At 48.5% G+C, this 22,678-nt stretch overlaps 1 protein-coding gene across 1 annotated transcript; it reads right to left on the reverse strand.

The window, feature by feature from the left end:
* Positions 1–1,617: 1,617 nt before the first annotated feature.
* On the reverse strand, positions 1,618–21,779 carry ATP1B2 (ATPase Na+/K+ transporting subunit beta 2). The gene is made up of 7 exons (XM_083707105.1): positions 21,453–21,779; positions 11,617–11,745; positions 9,645–9,749; positions 7,336–7,538; positions 6,194–6,250; positions 3,219–3,317; positions 1,618–1,793 (listed from the first exon to the last, which is right to left on the reverse strand). Exons 1-7 carry the CDS (start codon positions 21,562–21,564, stop codon positions 1,629–1,631), a joined length of 870 nt encoding a protein of 289 aa, XP_083563231.1. The 5' UTR covers positions 21,565–21,779; the 3' UTR covers positions 1,618–1,628.
* Positions 21,780–22,678: the final 899 nt, after the last annotated feature.

The following is a 22,678-nucleotide window of genomic DNA, read 5'->3' on the forward strand; positions in this document are numbered from 1 at the left end:
TAAAAGTTCGCTTTCGTTTTAAAACAACGCTTCTGTTCTTCCGACAAATATTAAACGGGAAGTGAGAGATGAGGCAAGCCAGAATCTAAGAGAAAACAAAAATAATAATAATAAAAAAACTCCATCGGTTAATTAAAGTGACTAAAGAGGCATTATTGGGTTCAGTCAATATTTCCCCCTCAACTATGGCAGAACCAGTGGTTTTGTTTTGTTTAAATTTCTTTTCTATCATCATCTTAGTGCAATGTGTGCCACTATTATAACAGATTAAAACAACTGTACACTAAAGGACGAACAGGGTCAGAGTAGATCCTATTTAGAAGAGAGAGAGAGGGAATAAAAGAGGGATGGCAGGATGAGACAATTAAGACTGACAAGCTGCGTTTTTCACAGCCGCCGCGACCGTTTCCTCTGCGAGGGAATCAGAACAGCCGCCATGCCCAAAAGAAGCCTTTTGTCTGCCATTTTTTTTAACAAAAGCTGCTTGCAAGTCAAAGAGAGAGATGGCAAGCTATTGCCACACAAAAGTCAAAAGTAGTAAGGGGGGAGAACGGGGACGCTTCAACCCCTGAAGCCGTTTTGGACGGTTGCCACAGATTCTGCGCTTTCTAAAACCGGGAAGAAGGGTTTACTGATTTAACTGAGAGGACCGGCCAGCAGAAAAATGGCTGCCATCCAAAAACAGAGCGGCGGCCATTTTGTCCATCATGCAGAACTAAGAAAGTGCAGCCATTTCGCTCGGTGGCCAACACTCTGAGGGAATAATTGGGTTTAATCCTTCGTTAAGTGTATTTAGAGAGCGCAGCAATACACACCCTCAAAAAAACCCCACGTTTAACGCATATTTTGGCGTTCTTCCGCGCAGTCACGGCTGCCGGAAGCTTCTGAGACAAAATGGCTTCCCAACGGTCAACAGTCGGAGGCCCCAAACCACAGCAATTCCCCCCAAATTAGGAACCAAGATGGCCCACCGCTAACCCCCATAGGGCCAAGGAGCCCCACCATAGCCATTTTCATAACAAGGGTTTTGTGGCAGGAGCGAAACTGGTAGAAAAGATGTCGAGGGTGAGAGGAGGGAGAAGGAAAAGAGCTCTGGAAAAGGATGAAAATACGGAGGACTCAGCAGTACCTTAATTTTTAATATATATAAAAAATATCTATATACATTTATTATTATATTAGGAAATATCTCCGGGATGGGAAAGGGGTGGTGGTGGTGGGACCTGGGCTTGGGGGGGGGATCACAGCCTCTGAGCTCCCCACATATGTGGGGCGAGAAGGGGGAGAAAAAATGTCGTTAGAACGAGCCAAAAGCAGCATTCCCAAATATTTCGAGAGAGGTAAAGGGGGCAAATGCGGGCCAGATGAAGGGGTGCAGGTGGAAGAAGCAAAGCCGTCGATTTCGGGGTTCGGGGATTGTCTAACAGCAACGGTTAAGGATGTGCAGAAGTGGGGTTTCCCCCTGCACCCCATAACCGCCTTGCTCCTCCTTCAACATCAATGCGCCACCCTCTTCTGAGCATGGAAGAAAAAAGTTAGCTTTCTTTCTTTCTTTTTTTAGGGTGCTGGGGTGCAAGGGGATGGGGCGGAGGGGAGGACGGACCGAGGATTTTTTGGGGGGGACACTATCATTCTTTGTTGACCCGGATCTTGAAAGCCACGCGGCCAGCAAACTTGTCCCGCTCGTCGTTCGTGTTGACGTTGGCAGCGTTGACCCTGCACTCGATGTGGTGGTCATAGTTGAACGTCAGGTTGAGGAATTTGACGGCCACGACGGGCTGTGTGTAGTTCACCTGTGGAAGTGGGGGAGACCGAGGGGCAAAAAATCAGCCGGGGAACCAACCCACGGATCTCGTCTCGAGCCCTCCAAATCTCTTGCTCTTCCTCCGAAAACACTAAGGCAGCGTTTGCGCTCGGATTAAAGCGGCAGCCCGAAATGTCCTTGCAAAAGTTAAGAGGTCCGACTCGCGAGCGGCTTCCAAATCTACCGGAAATTTCAGCGCCAAAAGAAACCTAGCTAGCTAAACCACAAACCAATTTTTTTTTTAAAAAAAACTGAATTCATCTCGATTTTTATTTCTTGCCTAGCTGCTAAATACTGGAGAGACTGGTCAGCAAACTTTTTCAGCAGGGGGCTGGTCCACTGTCCCTCACACCTTATGGGGGCCAGACTATATTTTCGGAAAAAAATATGAACGAATTCCTATGTCCCACAAATAACTCAGGGATGCATTTTAAATAAAAACACACATTCTACTCATGTAAAAACACCAGGCAGGCCCCACAAATAACCCAGAGATGCATTTTAAATAAAAGGACACATTCTACGCATGTAAAAACACGCTGATTCCCGGACCATCCACAGGCCGGATTTAGAAGGCGATTGGGCCAGATAGTTTGCCTACCCATGCCTTTAGCACTTTAACTTTGCTCCCATTTCGTTTTTAATTTTTACACAGCCTTTCTGTACCGCTATTTACGAAACGGTTTACGGGCCACAGGAACGGCAAAACATACAATGGAAATCATACATCCCACAACAACGTGAGCTGGAGCAATTGAGTCAAAACGGTATGTAGGACTATAGAAATAAACAATGCAATATGCGACAGTCCATCTGAAATATAATATTGCAAACGGACTGTTGAATATGATGGCCGAATACTTGGAGTGCTTCCTATTTTGGGGTTTAATGCTTTTCCACTTTCTACTTCGGAACAATAAATGTTTAGTCCAAGCCCGCGACACACCTTTCTCCTTCCACCCAATCTTTGTACATCCCTTTCGCAAAAGATGGCAGGACGCGGGTGGCTGTGGTCTAAACCACAGAGCCTAGGACTTGCTGATCAGAAGGTTGGCGGTTCGAATCCCCGCGACGGGGTGAGCTCCCATTGCTCGGTCCCTGCTCCTGCCAACCTAGCAGTTCAAAAGCACATCAAAGTGCAAGTAGATAAATAGGTACCACTCTGGTGGGAAGGTAAACGGTGTTTCCATGCGCTGCTCTGGTTTCACCAGAAGCGGCTTAGTCCTGCTGGCCACATGACCCGGAAAAACTGTCTTCGGACAAACACCTGCTCTCTCGGCCAGTAAAGCGAGATGAGCGCCGCAACCCCAGAGTCATTTGCGACTGGACATAACTGTCAGGGGTCCTTTACCTTCACACTTTTGAATTGAAGAGGAGGAGGAAAGAAAAGTATAGGGGAGTGTGCAATACTTACATGGATTTTTTTGCCGTAATAAGGAAAGTACATTAGGTCAATGTTTCCATTGGGAGGGAACATTGCTATCTCCCCCAGTTTCTGGGCATCCTCCTCTTTCTGTGGGAGGAGAAAAGACGGGTGTCAAAACATATTTTATCCCTCCCCCCCTCCCTGACATGCGGCTAGCAACATGCCACCCCCATTCACCTTAATGCTCACTATTCCAAACTCACTTTCACTAACTGTGATATCTCCCTTTCCTATTGGCTGGCTACGCCAATGATCATTCTGCCCCCCACTCCCGGTGCTCGCTCGCTGCCCCATTCAACTCTTCTGCCATCCGCTATGTGCATTCAATTATCAAAAATCTCCCCTCCCACTAAGACACAGCCTCCAAGGCCGCCACCCCCCCTGGCCCCGCTTTTCCCAAACCGCATCCAGCGTTGTCCTTACTATGAGATCTTCCTTAGGGTTTTTTTTCTTCTGAAGACAGAAACGTAGAAGAAGAAGACAGAGTGAACGCGTGGAGAGACAAAGAAGAAAATAAAGTGAACAAAGGAAAGGCTAAATGAACAGAGGAGGGAGACAGCCATTTTTACAAAAAACGGAAGAGGAACGAACAAAACCAAGGACTATCAAGACTGTATTTTACACGACTGTGATCCTTTTCTTACACTATCTCTCTACAGCCATACCTCATGTTACGTTCTTTCAGGCTACGTCCCACAGCGACCCGGAAGTACCGGAAAATGTTACTTTTGGGTTTCGCCACTTGCGCATGTGCACAAGCGCTAAATCGCGCATGCACACGAGCACCAAATCGCGCTGCGCACCTGTGCTGATACGGTGCTTCAGGTTGCGCTCTTTTCATGTTGCGAACGGATGCCGTTCGCAACCAGAGGTACCACTGTATTACCTTACGATGACGGGACAACTTCAAGTTTTGTTAGGGAAGGTGGGAGGGGAGTAAGAGGGAAACCAAATGATATTGTTGGTGTAAATTTCTTCTCTTTTTGAAAAATTAGCAAAACAGTGTGTGTGTGTGTTTTAGAAAAAAATACTGTGATCTAGCACCACCCGGAAATCTGAATCGTACACTCAAACCAAAGAACATCTGGAAGCTCCAGCTTTCATAAATTCAACAAGAGGCTGTGAAGATGAACCTGAATGCAAATCTGGTGACAAATCTCAGAAGCTGGGCGCTTGGGGCTGGGCCATGATTTGACAGAGAAAAGGAAAAGGTACTCAGAGCCCGGACTACCTCTCCGCCTCTTCCTCGTATTGCAAAAACAAGGAATTCGTTCGACATTGCTTAACGTAAAGGAGCGGCAAATTTCAACATCCCTCGGTGCAAGAGTTTGAACTGGTTTTTCAGAAGGGTATGTGCTGCCTTGATTACTCACAAAGGGAAAAAACTACTGCAGGAGGCAAGAGGCAAAGGAAGTGAAGTGGCTGAGTGGGAGAGAATCTACTTTGCATACAAAAATACAAAATCGAACTCGATTTCTGACAAGATCTGCAGGTAGAGCTGGGGGAAAGGCCCTTTTCCGAAACCTCAGGGGGGCCACTGCCAGCACTGAACCAGATGGACTCATTCTCTGATTGAGTACAAGGCAGTTCTTAACTTCATGACAAGCAGTATTTAAATGCATCGTCAAAGCTGTTAAATATCGCTCTGGTGGGGTTTTTTGAGCCATCCCTTGGTAGGCTAACTATCCCGATGTCTATCGGGATACCAAATGATGGAACCGACCTGGAGAAATGTTTACACGTGATTTTGTGACCCCTATATAGCAATGTTCAATGAATTTAGAGGCTAACAAATCCACATTTTAAGATAACCCCCCAGCCCTAACAAACTAGAGCGGCTGGGGGAACCCAGTCGCATGGGCATGGTACAAGAAATTATTATGATTACAATTATTATTTTTAGTATTCTTCTTTCACAGGAGGCTGTGAAGTGTCCTTGGAGAAATTTTCAAAAAAATATATAATCCCAGTCAATATGGATTTACTCCTGCTAAATATGAAAAAGGGGACACCCCAACAGAATAATACAATATTCATAGCTAGTGCCAGGGGAGAATGTCTCCCCTTTTGATATTAATACTTTTGTGGGATATTCACATTTCAACGAAGAGGTTCGAGTTGGGGGATATAAGACAAAATTGCTGCATCAGGCCTGTGGCCCTAGATCTAGTCCATTATCCTGTTCTGACAGTGGCCACCTAGATGCCCATTAGGGGATGCCTGGAAGCAGGATTCGAATGCAAGATCCTCCCCCCACGTTTTCCAGCAACTGGTATTCAGAAGCAAGCCTGCCTCCGATTGTGATGGGAGAACATCGCCACCTTGGCTGGGAGCCATCCATAGCCCTCTCCTCCTCCAGGAACCTGCCTGATCCTCTTTGAAAGCCATCCAATTTTGCGGCCATCCCTGCTCTATCCAGTGGCAGGGAGTTCCACAGGTTAACTCTGCTCTTCTTCCTTTTACCCAGCCTGAAACTTCCAGCAAGGTATTGCGGGACAGGAAGGTTTGGAGCAACTTCTTCCAAGCACAAAGTGTTTTGCGCAAAAGGCAGCGACTGGGAATCTAGCCAGGAATGTGGACTGCTGGGTTATTTCAAAGGGCAAGGCTACTTTTGCGGGCCAGAGGCGATCGGCCCCCTATATGGGTTCTCTACCCCTATATCCCAAAGCGTTGCAGGAAGAGCAGAAAGCAAAAGCCGTTGGGTTCTAGGATCCACTAAAGGACATCTGCCTATACGGTTCTAGATTTATCTTCTAATGCTTTGGCAAGACCTTACCTCGTGCTTAGAGCGGGGTCTCTGAATGCACAGAATAATTAATTTTTTTGAAAGAGACAAGGAGGAGGAGGAGACGGGAAAGTGGAGCGTTAATGAAATGGAATGAGAAAGAACAAGAAAGAAAAAATCAAGGAAGAAGAGAAGGAGGAGAGAGAGGCAGTGGCAGTGGCAGATCAGAGGCTTTTACCTTTGCCAAGCAAGAGACGTTGATGGGCTTGCCGTCTCCCGCGTAGAACTTGATGACCTGCCGAGACACAAAATGGGGGGGAGAAAAGAGTTCAGGACCTCCAAGTGGCTCTCACTCTGCCCTCCCCACCCCACAAAAAATTAACTGAGCTGGGCAGGGGGGGAAACGACACCACCATCTGCAAAAAGACGGGGTAGAATTTGCCCTACTGTGGGAAAGGCTGATGCTTCTGCTTTCAAAACACCTGCCTTCACCGACTTGGTGCCGTTCGGTGGTTCTGCGCTACAACTCCCATGGGAGTTATAGTTCAAAACCACCAGGTCGGCGAAGGCTGCAATTCAACAGAATCGGCAACAGAATTCCTCCCATCTCCGCAGAAGGAAAGGTTAGGCAGCCGGAGGTTTTTCTGTGCTCCTGCGACCTATCCTTCTAATCCTCGGATGTGGGGATGGAGGGCTCGCAAGTCTCAAATCTTGCCTGGGCTGCCCCCTTCCGAGGGAGTCCGTTCCACTGTCTCCCAAATATTTAGTTCTCCTTTCTTGCCATTTGGATCCATTGGTTCAGGCCTGCCCGCGGGAAGCAGGAGGAAATAATGAAAACTCAAGTCTTTTATTGCATTTTTTATATTCTGTTGGGAGCTGCCCAGAGTGGCTGGGGAGGCCCGACCAGATCAGTGGGGTATAGGTAATAAATTATAAGATAAAGGTAAAGGGGATCCCTGACCATTAGGTCCAGTCCTAGCTGACTCTGGGATTGCGGCGCTCATCTGGCTTTATTGGCCAAGGGAGCCGGCGTACAGCTTCCGGGTCATGTGGCCAGCAGGACTAAGCCGCTTCTGGCGAACCAGAGCAGCGCACGGAAATGCCGTTTACCTTCCCGCCGGAGTGGTACCTATTTATCTACTTCCACTTTGACGTGCTTTCGAACTGCTAGCTTGGCAGGAGCAGGGACCGAGCAACGGGAGCTCAGCGCATCGCGGGGATTCGAACCGCCGACCATCTGATCGGCAAGTCCTAGGCTCTGTGGGTTAACCCACAGCGCCACCCGCGTCCCAATAAATTATTATAAACTGTTATTATTCCCTTCTGCAGACTGAACAGACCCTCAACCGACAAGAGAGGAGTCAGGGCTTCTTAGCCTACCCGGTTCATCTTGACGAGGATACAGGGGCGCCCGTCCCGGTACCCATAAGTGGTGTCGTTGAGGCCCGAGCAGTCGCCCAACATGGTGCGGTTGAACTGGCACGCCGTCTTCGGGTAATTCAACACCCCGTTGTCTACCTGCTCGTTGTACTGCCCGGGGATACAGTCCCGGTTGCTGGCCACCTGTTTGGCATTGTCATAAGCTAGAAGAGAAGGAGGAATCGTAAGGGTTCGAAAAGGAACCCCGGGAGTCATTTAGTCCAACCCCCGGCGATGCAGCAGGAGGAAAACGTAGCTCTGCAACAGAACATCTCCTTGACCCAGTCTCAGGGAGTTCCAGGGTAGGGAAAGAGCCTTTTGATTATGTTTTTTCATGGCAAAACTTTATTAGTTTAAAATACAGATACAGATGATCATTTACAATGAAGGTAAATGTAAAAGAGAGAAATAGAGAAAGAAAAATCAAGACAAAAGAAAAAGATAAAAAGAAAAAGCCAAAAATTTATACCAAAGCATATCCGTCAAATAAAAACTTATGCTTAAAACTTCCAATCGTTCTCATTATACTGTTTATATAGCCATGGTTTTATCGCACAGCTTTGCATTATAGCCTTTTTCATATATTCCAAAGGGAAAGACCCTTTTGAGACTCCACAGAGGACAATTCTGGCGCAACAACCGAGCGAGGGTACTTAAAAAACAACCTGTTTTGTTTATTTTTACGTTTGATCTCGCTTTTCCTCCAAGGAGCCCTGTTTTATGCTTCACAACAACCCTGTGAGGTTAGGCCAAGAGCTGAGTGGCAGGCCCAAGCTTCTTTTAAAGCTCATATACCCAAAGCCCCCTAATCCTGGGAAACGTAGTTCTCTGAGGGGTAAACCACAGTTCCCATGGTTTTCATTTTATTAGTGCAAATGTAGGCCATTGTTGTTATTGAATTTATTTAATATTTTCCCTCCAACCCCCTTTTAAAAACACATCCAAGACAGGGCCCGCTGCCTCCACATCTCCCCATGTAAAAAATGTTTTGTAGGAAGAGGCGAATAAATAAAGGCTGGCCGCAAAATATCATCTGGAAGGACTGCAGGTCCACCACCGTACACGGAATAAAACGAAATTTAAAAACCATGATGGGACAGATCAAATAGCCCAGGTTGAATCTTAATGAGGTTCGGTGGGGGCTATTTGTGGTGCAGAAACCGTGTCTTTGAAGCCGTTCCCCATCCACTAAGAAGTGGGAATCGACAGAAGCACAGATCAAAAAAGGCTAAATAATGCTTGCAGCACCAGCTCCCAAAAGCACACTGCGTTTTTATAGCAAGACCCTTTTTAAAAAGCAGCGTGCGCACACGTCTAAATTATGCAGCTGTAATCCCGATTAATGACCCCCCAGAGGAGGTTAGTATTGTCCTTGCATTGCTCTGGCATACAGATCTAATGGAGAAAATGACACACAATTTGAGATTTCGACAAGGGCTGCAACCTCCAGACACCTTTTAATAAGATTTGGCATTCTTTTATTAGATATACAGAGGAACCGTCCTTTTCAAGACATGCCTGGCAAAATCTGGAACTAGACTTGATAATAAGATAGCCTTTTACTTGGGACTTTGCTATTTTAAACTACTTGCAAATGCACTTATTCTATGCGGCTGTTTTATGGTTTGGTTTCTCGTCTGAAACCTGGAAAGCTGCTGGCAGTCAGTGTAGACAGCACTGGCCTAGATGGACACTGTCTTGGAGTTCAGGGCAGTTTCCTGCACTGCTCAGATCTTTGGAAATCTGCCGCCTCTTCCCCACATAGCGTCAGGCAGACACCCCCGTCTCCAATTAACAATCCGCAAAGGATTCCGGTATATTTTCAATTCCGTCTGATTTTACAAGAGAGTGGAAAGCCCCTTGGAGGAAAGCGAAGGCAAGTGATTATATAGATCTATGCAACCTGGCTTAAAGGGCATCGTGGAGTTTCACCCAGCAAGGAGTTCCGCTGGTGAACGCGCCCAGCTAGTTTTTCACACCTGCCACCTCTAGGGGGCCTCAGCTGCGCACGCTTGCCCCAGCCCCTCTGAAACTTGGGTTCCCGGGTGGTGTTGGACTACAACTCCCATCATCCATTCCTTCCCAGGACCCTGGATGATGGAAGTTGTAGTCCAACAACTTCCGGCGACGAGAAAGGGAATGTTGCAGAAGCTTGGGAAAAGGGGGCGTGCGGCCGTTCCTTCCCTAATTAAGTGGTTAATTAGCATCATTGGCAGAAATGCCGGGGGGGGGGGAGAGAAAGGTGTTATGCCTTCCCCCATTTTACTTACCCTCCAAAAACTTATTTAGCATCCTCACGTATTCCTCCCAGGATTCAGTCTGGCTCATGTTGTAAGTGATGTCCAGCGCGTCCGTCTTGGGCCGAATCATCACGCCTGCAAGGCAGGGAGGGAGAAAAAGAGAGAAATGGTTGAGTTTCAGAGCTCTGCCTGCCCACACTCCTCCCTGAGGACCAGAAACTTGCCTGGTCTGCCCCGGAGAGGACCTTAAGGTCCATGAATAATCATAGTTTAGAGGTCCTGGGCCCTAAGGAAGTCAGATTATCCTCCACCAGGGCCAGGGCCTTCTCAGTGATGGCTCCGACCTGGTGGAATGCTCTGTCCCACGAGACCAGGGCCCTGCAGGATTTAACCTCCTTCCGCAGGGCCTGTAAGACAGAGCTATTCTGCCTGGCTTTCAACTTGAACTTAGCCTGATCTTTTATTCCCCTTCCCATTTTATAAAGATTATCCGCTCTGGGATCCCACAGCTAATTCTCCCCTGGTCTCCATGCTGGCCCAAATAGGACTAACTTAGCCAGCTAGCCCTGGTGATCATCTATTGTTTATTGGATGGATTTCCCCCCTAAATTGATTTTTGAATTCTGAATTTATTGTTATTCACGTTTTATACTGTATTTTATGCTGTTTTCGTTGCATCAATTAAGTGCTTTAAATTTGTTGCTAGCTGCCCTGAGCCTGGTTTTCTGAACCGGGAAGGGTGGAGTATAAATAAAAATTATTTATTATTATTATTATTATTATTATTAGTTCTATCCTTGGAGAAACTGGCTATTTGGCGAGGAGGCAAAGGTTGGATAAAGTGTTGCTAACACCAGGGTGCCTCCTCTTCAAGCCACCTGCGGTCTACTAAGCCACCTCGTGGTGTTCTCGACTTCAACTCCTGTCCGGTGGGCAAAATCCTGGGTCAGACTAGATGGCCCCAGCAAGCCCCTCATCTGTGACAAAGACCAGTGGGGAGCTCCTAATTTGAGCCAGTTTAGCAAGCAGCTAGGCATATCCACACTGGGTTTACACATTCCTGTACACGGCCAGGGCTTGCCCCAAAGGATCCTGGGGGTTGTAGTTTGTGAGTGTGCCAAGAATAGCCCGTTTAACAGCTTTAACCTCCCCTCCCAGGGCTCCATGCAAGAGGGAGCGACTTGCATGTCTGAAGTGTTAGCCTTCTTTTCTATTTTGGTGGTACCGTTGGGGCGGCAGGGGGACATTTCCCCTGAGAACACCCACGTCTCTGAGCATGTACAGAGTTCAATGAACGGCCCTAGCCAGATTCTGCACATCAGTGCAGTTCCTAGTGCAAGCTGGCTGGCCATCTGCCATGGGTGCTTAAGCTGAGATTCCTACATTGCAGCGGGTTGGACTAGATGATCGCAGGGGCCCCTTCCAACTCTACGATTCTTCGAAGGCCAGGCACTTCTTTAGACACCAGTGCCTCATGCAAAACCACTTAAACATGCCCCTGTCCACACAGCACCACTTATGTGAAAACCACATAGTTGTCAAGCGTCCCTTATTTGGCGGGACAGTCCCTTATCCCAGCGCCATGTCCCGCTGCGGTCCCTTATTGATGATGTCTCTTAAATAAGCTACTGAAGGTAATGGGGCCTTTTCTAAGTCCAGCTGTGCTTTGTCAACAACAAATTGTTGCTGTTTTTTGTGTTGAATATATGCTCTATGGTAATTTATGGACCTCATAGGTATCTAAAGCCATTTGCACGCAACAAAATATGTATTTTATCAAAGTAATTGTTGATCCCTTATTTTGGCTGCTGATCCCTTATTTTCGAGGCTGCTGGTCCCTTATTTTCAAATCTGTAAGTTGACAGCTACGGAAAACCACCCCTCAAGCAGAAAGCTAACACCTCAGGGAGAACGCCAGGCTGGACCTGCTTGTTGCACCTGCTTTCTGCCTGCGGGGACTTTGCGCGCGATCTGCACGCAAGGTTGGAAGCCAAGGCCTCACCTGGGATGGAGAGGCGGTCCTGGTATTTGGGGTTGAACTGGTCCACCGTCTGCAGCATCACCCACATCGTGAGGGTGAAGAGGGCCGTGAGGAAGCCGTAGAAGACAAGGTAGAACAGCAGGATCAGAGCTGGAAGGGGCAGGGAAAAAAATAGATTAAATTGAGGAAAGAGTCAGGCAGTGAGGTCCAAAAACTGTAGCCATTAGAACTGACCCCCATTCTGTTTTCTTATTAGCCCCCACCCAGCGGCGTAGCGTGGGTTGTCAGCACCCGGGGCAAGGCAAGTAACTTGCGCCCCCTACCCCCTAACCATGGTCATTAATACTGACGGCTCTACTCTGGGGCAAACTCCGTGGTGACTACTGCCCTCCGTGGTGTTGTTTTTGCAATTAAAGGACCCCTGCCTCAAATAAAGCATCTTGGGGATTGGGGACTGGGATTTGCCAAGGGAGTTGGGAATTGCAGTTCAGTGGCGGCTCAGGGGGAGAGGGTCCCTTCCGCGTCTGGGTGCCGCGGGCCCCTTTGCGCCAAGACGCGCGTCTTTGGGCGTCGCGGCGCAGCCTTCTCGGTCTCCCTCCCCGGCCCGGCTAGCCCCGACGCGGCTTCTTTCTGGCGCGGGGAGGGGCGGCTCTGGGGCCAGTGCGTCGGCCGGCCTCCGGCGCGGGTGGGTGGGCCCCGTCGGGGCGGGTGGGCGGTCTTGGCGCGCAGGCACTAGAGCGCAGGTGGCTCCGGCTGGGCGCTGCATTCGCCGCCGGTGGCGCGTTTGGTGGGCTGCGCGCATCCAGACAGCGAGCCAAGCCTGGGCGCCGTGGCGCTTGGTGCCGGAGCCTCCGCCCGCAGCGCCCCGTCGGGAGACCCGGCCGGAAGGAGCCTCGAGCTGGCTGTCGGACGCGGCTGAAGCAGCCAGGGCGGCAATGCAGGCAGCGGCTCCTCGGCGACTCCGGAGGCAGCAAGCGCGCCCCCCCCCAGAAGTTGCGCCCGGTGCGGCCGGCCCCCCTTGCACCCCCCACGCTACGCCACTGCCCCCACCTCATGCTCCCCCCTGCCAGAGGGGATGCTGTTCTTAGACAGGCCTGCAAATGAATATTGTAGAACAGCCTTTGCCAACGACTATTGGGACTCATCAGCCTCCCAGAACTGCCATTTTGGGACCATGACAGCGTTAGAAACTCAGGTATATAGGCTAATCGCAAACCTTAAAGCTGGGTGTCAGTTGCCACAGCTAGTTATCTCAAGGAATATTTATTATAATTATTATTATTATTATTATTATTATTATTATTATTATTATTATTATTATTATATTTCATTTCCATACTGCTTTATATTTTAAAGAACAAGTCTCCGGAGATGACTGGCAGAATCCGAGACCTGGGAGAAGAAAGGATTGAAGAAGATTGGAAGAAATTTAAGATTTATTTACAAAATTATTGTAATTTGGTTGAATGTTAAGAAGGATGCTTGATCATAAATAATTGGCCACCACTAAACTAGATTGGAATTTGATGATAAGTGAGATTAAGGAAAACATAAACCCTTCGGAGAATTGCTAGACTATACTTAAATGAGTGGATATAAGATTGCAAATAAGATGATAATTTGCTTGAAAAAATTTTTTAACGATGTAAGTGGGAGCAGGAGACGTGAGGAAGTCCAAACAAGTTATGAAATTTTGTTATGGTATAAGTAATGTTGTTTATTATCTATGTAGTTCTTTTATAAAAAAAATCTTAATAAATATTTATTAAAAAATATATATATTTTAAAGAACAAGTCTCAAAACGGTTTACAACACACACAAACGTGACATAACACAATCCAGATTAAAGCAACTTCATATGAAGTCGATTATGAAAAGCATTCCCCCCCTTTGTTTCTTTCTTTTATCTTTTGTCTTTCTTTTCTAGTCTGCATTCTGGAAAACTGTGTAGATGAAAGGTTTTTATGTATGGTTATGTATCGTTTCTATTTTTTCTATTCATTTTTTTGTAACATTTAATAAAATAAAATAGGGGGAAAAAACAACAACTTCAAGTGAAATATTTCAAATCCTCTTCTAAAAGACATTTTGCAGTCGCCAGCCGGCGGTCGCAATTGGACCCACGCCAGTCGCAAAACACGCCTAGCTCATTTCTATACCCGACTACGGCTCCCACCAGCCCCCCGCTAAACAGGGCGATTTCGGACTACAACTCCCATAAGGAGCGCCGGTTCGACAACAGTGAGAGCCTGCAAATTGCTACCGCCTTATGTCTGCCCTGCCTTTGAAACGCCTACGAAACCGTAACGTCTTTGGCCCATCCCGAAATTTCCCTCTCCAGCACCTGCCTGCCTCGCTAGGGCGTTGTGCCAATTTAATTAGATGATTGACGAAGCAAAGGAAACCAGAGATGCCCTTCCTCCACTTCGGCACAGTCGCCAGATATCCCACAAAGTTCAGCAAGAGGGCAGCTAGGCTATCCATGGCAAGCAGACTTTAGGGCAGGGAATTAAAAGGGGGGTCTGCACTGAACCCCAACCCCCCCAAACCTTTGATACCCCTTTAGCATGTTTTAACACTCCTTTAGTGTGTTGCATGCTAAAGGGCCAGGGTACAGCGTCTGCAAGAGGTCCCAGGATCAGTCCTTGACAGTTTGGCTGGTAGAGCAAGAGATTCTTAATCTCAGCGTTGTGGATTCGAGCCCCACGTTGGACAAAAGACTCCTGCACGGCGGGGAATTGGGCTAGATGACCCTCAGGGATCCCAATTCTACGATAAACTCCCGGTCCGGCTAGGAGATACCCTCCCCGCCCGAAACTCCAAAAATGAAGATTTTAATTTGGTCGCAAGTGGCCGATGGGCACCTTTCGAACACTTCCCAGGCCCTGACCTCCGTTTCTAAATCCCAGATTCGAGTAAATGTGGTATATTTTTGGTTGAAAAGTCCCAGCGCTGGCCAAAGCAGACCTGCCCCTAATATCATCCCCTTCCTCTCTAAATGGCACTCTCCTCTACTGCTAGGCAAACCTACCATCCTCAAACTCAGTCCTCCAGATGTTTCCCATGATCCCTAGCTAGCAGGACCAGTGGTCAGGGATGATGGGAATTGTAGTCTCAAAACATCTGGAGGGTTTGAGTTGGAGGAAGCCTGTACTACAGCCCCAGTTGCTCTCCCTCAGTGGTACCTTTCTGCTTAATGTGGATTATGAACCCATCTGTGTTTCCTTTAATTCACCCTCGTTCTCCTCCCTCCTGCTTCCCTGCACTTTCACCTCCCTAAATTCCCAGTGCGATGCTATTCGGTTTTTCAAATCTTTGGGATTCCTCCACTTTAGGGAGGAGAAAGTGTGGGAAGAACCACTCAAATTTGAGGAGGCACAAGGAGCTTGCAATGGGCAGGGCCCTTAATATCACGGTTCATAGTTGAACTATGGAACTCCCTGCCACAAGATGGCCAACAACTTTGGGGGGGGGGTGCTTCAAAAGGGGATGCATGGAGGAAGAGGGGGGAATATTCATAATCAGTTGGAAGCCCCCGAAAAGTGCAAAAGGTGGTCAACTTTACAGCCACTCTGCTAATTTGTAATTGACTAAAATACTGCTGGCAACATGGTGGAACATTCAAGTAACCGGGTGGTTGTTTTTTTTAATCCCCCAGGAGCCAATGATTAGGGTTTTTTATTTATTATTAACTTCCAACTATTCCTTATCTCATTGTTTAAGACAAGGAGAGTCTCCCAAAACATTCAGCGAAGGAAAAAAGCCCAGAGTCCAGGCTGTGGGCTTGCAAACTGAAGCCTTTGGCCTGACATATAAAACCAGGTGGGATCCAAGCTGTTCTCTAGACTTGCACGGGATTTACTCAAAGTTTACACCTAGGTCTCCTAAAACGTCCGAGCACAGCCCCTTTGTAGAAATAAACAGTTGTATTAATCCCAAAGATGATTCTGAGCTCAGGTCAGCGGAGCTCTCCGTTTACTGTGTAATTTACTGAAGTGGGTCGCTGGTGCCATTTCACAGATCGGGGAACTGAGGCCAAGAGGAAGTGACTAGCTAGAGACTCCACCCAGCGAGAGAATCTGACCCACAAGAATCCCAGATCTAGGTTGCAACACCTTCATTCAATGTAGGCCACGCAGCTGGAATAAGTAGGCTATCAGAAGGAACCATCACGGGCCAAAGGCGAGAGACACAATTCGGCACAAGTCAGAAAGTAAACAGAGGCTGGGAGGGACAGAAACATTGTGTGTTTGTGTGCAGGAGCCTCAAACTTGTGTACGAAAATATGGAGACAATTAGGATAATATCAGAGCTGCCCAATGGTTTGTTTAAAATACATCCCTGTATGTTTGAAATTCGCCAGGCAATTCAAAGAAACACACTCAGCAAATCTCAGGGCAAATTTTTATCCAGCTGCCCCCCCCCAGGAACCCACAGCACAACCTGCCCCCCAGCCGAGTGTTAAAATAAGCAACTCCTGGCAGCGGGGTCTAGAGGTCACCGTCGCACAAATCCTGCAGCGTTTTTTCAACGCACGGAGACAAGGCAGAGCAAAGCTCACATCCAGGGTTTAGTAAAGTAAAGGGACCCCTGACCATTAGGTCCAGTCGTGGCCGACTCTGGGGTTGCGGCGCTCATCTCGCTTTATTGGCCGAGGGAGCCGGCGTCCAGCTTCCGGGTCATGTGGCCAGCAGGACTAAGCCGCTTCTGGCGAACCAGAGCAGCGCACAGAAACGCCGTTTACCTTCCTGCCGGAGTGGTACCTATTTATCTACTTGCACTTCATGCTTTTGAACTGCTAGGTTGGCAGGAGCAGGGACCGAGCAACGGGAGCTCGCCCTGTCACGGGGATTCGAACCGCCGACCTTCTGATCGGCAAGCCTGCGTCCCAGGGTGTTAGCAAATGCTTAAAGTTACTCAAGAGTCAAGCCTGGAATTGGATATCCCATCGCTTCCACAGGCACCAAGTAGTGCGGTGTAGTGGTTAGAGAGTCGGACTACTCAAGAGCAGGGTTCAGATCCTGTTCAGCCACCTTGGGCCAGTCACTGTCGTTCTGGGCCCAGCCTACCTGGCAGGGATGTTGTGGAATTGAATGAGGATAGGGGAAAATCGATGAGCTCTCTGGAGGAAGAAAAAAAAAAAGGAGAGCTGGAATGCCAGTGCAATAAATAAGTAATAAAGTGCATTTCTGAAGCACCCTCTCCAATGACACACAGAGATAGACAGCAAAGCTGGAAAACTTGCAAGACATTAACCCCAGAACCTCTGGGCCTTGCAAGGCCAAAGCTGAGCTGACAGACAAGAGATAATCCTGTTTGCTGTGTCTGGAGTTCTTGCTGTCTCTCCAAAGCACACACACATTTATAGCAAAAGAAATATGGGCATCCACAGAGAGGGCGCAAGGGGGCAGCCCCCCCCCGTCCCCCCAAAAAACACACACAACCCCCAGATCCCCAGCCTTTTAATTTTTTTTAATGCATTTATAGCATTTGTAGAACCCAGGATATAAGGCAGAACGTGGATGCCCCATTCCTGGCCGTTTTTGTGAGAAATGTGTCTGCTCCTCCTTTCGGCGTTTGGCTTTGCCTGCCACCCAAAAAACTCCCACCCCCTCAAAAAAATAAATTCCTGTACTGTATATTCCCCACAAGAAGAAATGAGATTACAAAATTACAATTAGATTACAAAAATGATGGAGTTTTTCACTCCCTCGAAGAATCCACAGTCTCTTCCCCCACCCTCTAAATTATTCATTTTTTTTCCAGGCAGCCCCCCAATGTAAAAGCTGCCCCCTTTTACCCCCTTCCTTCACATTCTCTCTCTCTCTTTGCTACATTTTTTAAGCACCTGCCTTGTCCTCCCCCTGCTTGGCCAAATCCTGCCCCCACTGCCCTTCTTTTCGTTCCAGAAATGTCCAGCCCTCAGATCAGGCCTCCTACTGTCCCCGCAAGATCCCTTTCACCCCGAAAAACACTCACAACTGGACACCTCAGATTAAAATCCTGAGCACCCATTGCTTGTTGTGTGGGTCTCTCTCTCTCCCTCACCCAAAGCTGAAACATCAGGCCCCATTTCCACCCTAGAGAAGACCCCATAACTCTTCCAGGCTCCCCCATCCCTGCTCTTTTGCCTTAGGAGAAACCAGATATTAGGGGGGTGTCCAATATTGACTGCCTGCATTCTGCACCAAAACCCATTTTCCTGCTGCTGTTTCCTCCACTTCCTGGCACCAGTGGGTACCATTCCTCCCCCCCCACAGACATGGCATGGGATGGGGGGGGGCACATATCTGTGACTGATGAGGTTCCTGAACCCTCAGCTTATTATGGAAACGACTGCTTCTTTCCCCTAGAAGAAACCCCGCAGGCAAAGCTTCCATCCTTTCACCTGCCCCTAAAATGCTTTTTCCAAAGAAGTACTTGAGAATGGTGCGCCCCCCCCCCACAAGACTGCCTTTTGCCCCATGGAGAAATCGAGGCAGCAATGTATTAGGGCGAAAGGCTGCGCCAACTCTCTCTTCTCCACACCGCTTGCCAACGTCTTCGCTCCGCAGTGCCAAAGGCAACTGAACCCCGAGCCAAGCCTAGATGGAAACCACCACCCCCCCACAAAAAAAGTGCTGTCAGATCTTGGCCTGGTTTCCTTCCTCCCCCCCCCCCCCACGCCGGATCAGGATCAGCTACTGCAGTGGGGGTGAGGTGCCATCAGCTTTCTGCAGTGAAATGCAAGCCAGGATCCGGGGGGGCGGTCTTCTTGTTCCCCTAAAACCGCTCCGCACGTCGCCGGGTCTCCAGAGCGCACAAAAGCAGAGAGTCGTAAATTGCAATAAATTGGTGGGGGGGATGGAGGGGGAACCAGATTATCAACGCAGCTTTGGTTGGTTCGCAATCAAAGGGGATGACCCCCCCCCCAAAAAATAAACAGAGCAGGAAAAAGGCTGCTGTTTGAACCAGATGCTGCAATTTTCTGGCAAGGAAAATTGCAAGAGATTGAGTTTAGGAGAGTGGGAGACTTGTGGGATTTGACAAAAGCAGGGAGGAGGGAGGGGGCAGATTTGTGGGGAGGGGGGGTTGCAAGGAGGGGGCCAGAGCCTGACAGAGAGGTTGCAAGCTTTGGGGAAAGGAATTTTCCCACAGGCAAACAAGGTTTCCAAGGGAGAAGGAGAGCTTGCCAGGTTCCTCAGGAGTTGCAATGCGACAGACCCAAAGGTTGGACTTCTGTCGAACGGGGGAGGCAAGTCCTTCTCTACCCCCCCCCAAAAAAATTTCTTCCCTCTCACCCTCCAGAAATTATTCAGGTGCCCCATTCCCAGTTGGAACCACCAGCTAGTTTCCCAGCCATCTACATATTGTTGCAATCCCATCCCCTCCAATAAGGCGACTTGGGGATGCCAGTAAGGTGGGTACAATTGGGGGGGGGGGAACCAAGAGGTACACAGACTTGGGGGGGGAGGGTAGAAAGTCTGGAAAGGGGAGAATTCAAGAATCTGCAGTGGGAGATCTAGAAAGGCCCGGCCACATTTACATGGGTGGTTTGAAGAAGGAATCTCATAATGTCAGCTTCCTGGGGGGGGGGGGGCAGGGAGATAGAGAGATCTATAAATCAACTGTCTCGCAGATCAAGGGGATCACCATTGGAAGGTAGGGTTCATTGCTCAAAGCAGATCTAGATACGCATCTAGTTTTTATGGAGGGGGGGGGCGCAACACAGAAAGGATGGGAAGCAAGGAGGTTTGCCAGCAAACTAGCATTTTGCCAAGGGGGGGGGGAGCATTTTAATCAACTGTTTTGCAAGCCTGATTATTTTTCGAAGCAGGACAAAGCGACAGAGGCTGTGGTGAAGCCCCCTCCTCTCCTCTCTGGTGCCAGGAGACTGGGGGGGGGGGCGAGCTTGTTGACAGACTGGGCAGGCGGTGTGGGGGGGGGAGAGAGGGGGGGGCCTCGCAAGCCAACTCCACAGAAGGAAAATAATGACCTACTTTTCCTGCTGCTCTGGCCTCTACTGTTGCCTACAGCACCTTCTTCCCTGCATCAATCAATATCAAAAATTGGGGGGGGGGAGAGCCCACCGTCAACTCCCCCCAAGAAACAAGGAAACAGAAAGCCCCATACAATCTCTGCCCTTTGGGGGGGGGGGACAGACCCTATACAGGACCTGATCGCTGGGACCATAAGGCCCCCCCCCACAAAAATATATATATTTTTCAGACCTATTCCGCTCTATCATTACTGCCACATTTCCCACACACATTTAATATCGCCTCTCATCCTGAGCAAATGATTGCCCCCCCAATCTTCAGGGATGCAGTGACTCCCTAGGCACCCCACTTCTTCCCCCACCCCCACCCCAAACACAGCAAATGCTCCCCCCAATTTTTTTTCTTCAAAGCATATAATGATTTTGCTTCCTGGGGAGCCTCCATGCTCTGATCTGTTCTTTCAAACTGGGGTCTTTTTAGCTCTGTCAAATATACACACACACATTCCCCCCCCCCAAAATCTGCTTTCTCCAAGGGGTGCTGTCCCCCCCTCCCAATTCGCAAAGACTGCAGCGAGATCTTCAACATTAATTCTCTTCTGCGCCTACATTCATGACCGGTGCATGTCTAATAGTCTCGTATCTCTCCATTTTGTAGGTTGTGTGTGTGTGTGTGTATGTGTGTTTTGGGGGGGTTGAGGTCAATCTTAGACCAAAGAACCAGATACACCCCCCTCCCCTGTTTATCAACCTGCCTTCTAGAACATTGCAAAGGCAAGATTCTTCCTCCATTCCATTCTACCCCACAAATGCAGAACAGGATCCCAGGGGAAATCCAGTTTTATCCATCTTCAAATTTCACTTCATGGCCTGGGTGGTGATGGGTTTATTTTTTTTTGGGGGGGGGGGTTCTATGCCCAGGGTGTAAATAACACAATGTGGTTTTTTTTTCCCTTTCCTTTTTGGGGTACAGCCTTGGCTGCTATTCAAGGATTTAGATCATCTCACCCCCCCCCCTCCTTCAAATTCAAAAATTGAGAATTATTTTAGAAGTGGGGCCCTGTTTTAATTCCAGTCTCCCTGCTTTTCTTCCACCCTAAATAGTAATCTATAACATATATAGATATTTTTTTAACGTAGACACCCCTGAAATTTCTTATAAGGGCCCTTGCCATATTAACCACCCTCCCCAAAGAAAATCCACATGAAACCCAATTTCCCCCTTGCATTTCCTATTTACTCAAGATCTGCAGTTTCCCTTTTGGGGGGGCACCCCAGCAGTCCGCCATATCTGCATGCCCCCCCCTTCCAGGATCGCATCACCCATCACAACCCCTCCTTTTTTTCTAGTCCCCCCCACCAAAGGACTCTGAGATCTATTAAATAAATTTTCCATTTTCCCCTCCAGAAAGACCGCCCCCCATCACAAAACTCCCCCTTACATAACCCTCCCCAAAGCACCCCCCTCTTTCAAAAACCAAGGTTAGAAAATCTCATGGGCGATGCCCCCTTTTATTAAAGAAACAAAATAAGGGGGAGAAATGAGAATATTCAGAATCTTGTTCCCAAGGAAGGGGACCCCGATTTTCAGCCAAAGCTTTGCTTTTGGCTCTTATAGCCCCCCCCCCATCCCTAAAATAATCCCTTTCGTGGCCCTGTTCTCTGTCTCCCCCCCCCCCATCTCCACTAATCTCCCCCTTTAAATAATCTCCCTTGGCTAGGAGTCCTTGAACTATCTTGTCATTAAATCCTGCCCTGCGGAAGGAGGAGGCGGAGGAGGAGGAGGCGAGCAGCCTCAAGATGCAGGATCTGGCCCCCCACACTCCCTGCCTGCGTGCGCCCCCCCCCAAAAAAACCCCCCAGACAAGACAGGCTCACCCCAGCTGCTCCCGGTGCGCCCCATAAACTGATGCGTGCGCGGGTTCCAGATAAATTCCTTCCACTCCGTCATCACTTGCCCGCAGGTCTTCTTCTCCTTCTCGACGGCCATGGTGGCTTCAAAGGGGGGGGGTCAGATCCTGGCAAGGGGCAGAGGGAGGAAATAAGAGGGCTGGGTCTTCGGAGGTCTCCCCCCAAAACAAGGATGCCCAGGGAGAAGGAAGCAGGAGAGCGAGAGAGAGAGATGGATGCAGGCGCAAAAACTAAGCTGTCCTCTTTTGCAAGGATGCTCAGAGCACCTCCTGCTCTGGTGCAAAGGGAAAGAGGCTGGAGGAGAGGGAGGGCTCCTATTTATTGCCCTCGCCCCGCCCCCTCCTGCCCTCGCCCCGCCCCTGCTCATGAATATGTACGACAGACGCCCCCGCCCCCTTTTCCCCATTCAGGATTTTCCCATCGGGGCTGGGCGGTTTTCTTGAAAGAGATGTTGGGCTGAGCCCCATTTGGAGAGGGAGGGGTGTTTGGGGAGGCGGAGGGGTGGGGAGGAGGGGGGGAGGAGAGTCCCCCCCTCAGGTTTCTCAGGTCTGCTAGGTTTTGGTCAACCCCCAGTTAGAGAGGGAGGTGGGAAAATGCGCTTTTTTTATTTGCATTGCGTGGAATTTGCTGCCTTGGCATTGCATGGAGTTTATTGCCTTCGCCTGGGCTTGGCATTGCCTGCCACCTTCCCGAACTGCTGTCGGCAAACTCATTTCCACTTTGCCGTCTCCTTGTCTTTTTATATATATATTATTAAAAAAAATATTAGTGTTTTTTTTTAACATACCATTTTCAATAGTGATTAAACATATTTTTACATCCTATTCAATTTTTTTCTGACTTCCATCAGTCCTGTCTGAAAATGTTCCCATCTAATCTCTTAGTATACATTTCTTATTTTCCCTGTTACGTTTAAAACCCATAACCAATATTTCTATTCTTTATCTACTTTATATATTCTTACAAAACTTCTTGCAGTCCTACTGGCGTAATTTGTTGGTTACAATTGCTCTTCAAATAGTTCATATACTTCTTCCAATCTTCTGTGAATCTCTGGTCCCTCAGGTTTTGAATCCTTCCTCTCATTTTGTCCAATTCTGCACAGTCCATTATTTTCTTCTGCCATTCTTCTTCCGTTGGAATTTCTTCTTGTTTCCATTTCTGGGCTAACAATACTCTTGCCGCAGTTGTTG

This window comes from Podarcis gaigeae (assembly GCF_964106915.1).
Source record: "Podarcis gaigeae genome assembly, chromosome: 13".
NCBI classification, from domain to species: domain Eukaryota; kingdom Metazoa; phylum Chordata; class Lepidosauria; order Squamata; family Lacertidae; genus Podarcis; species Podarcis gaigeae.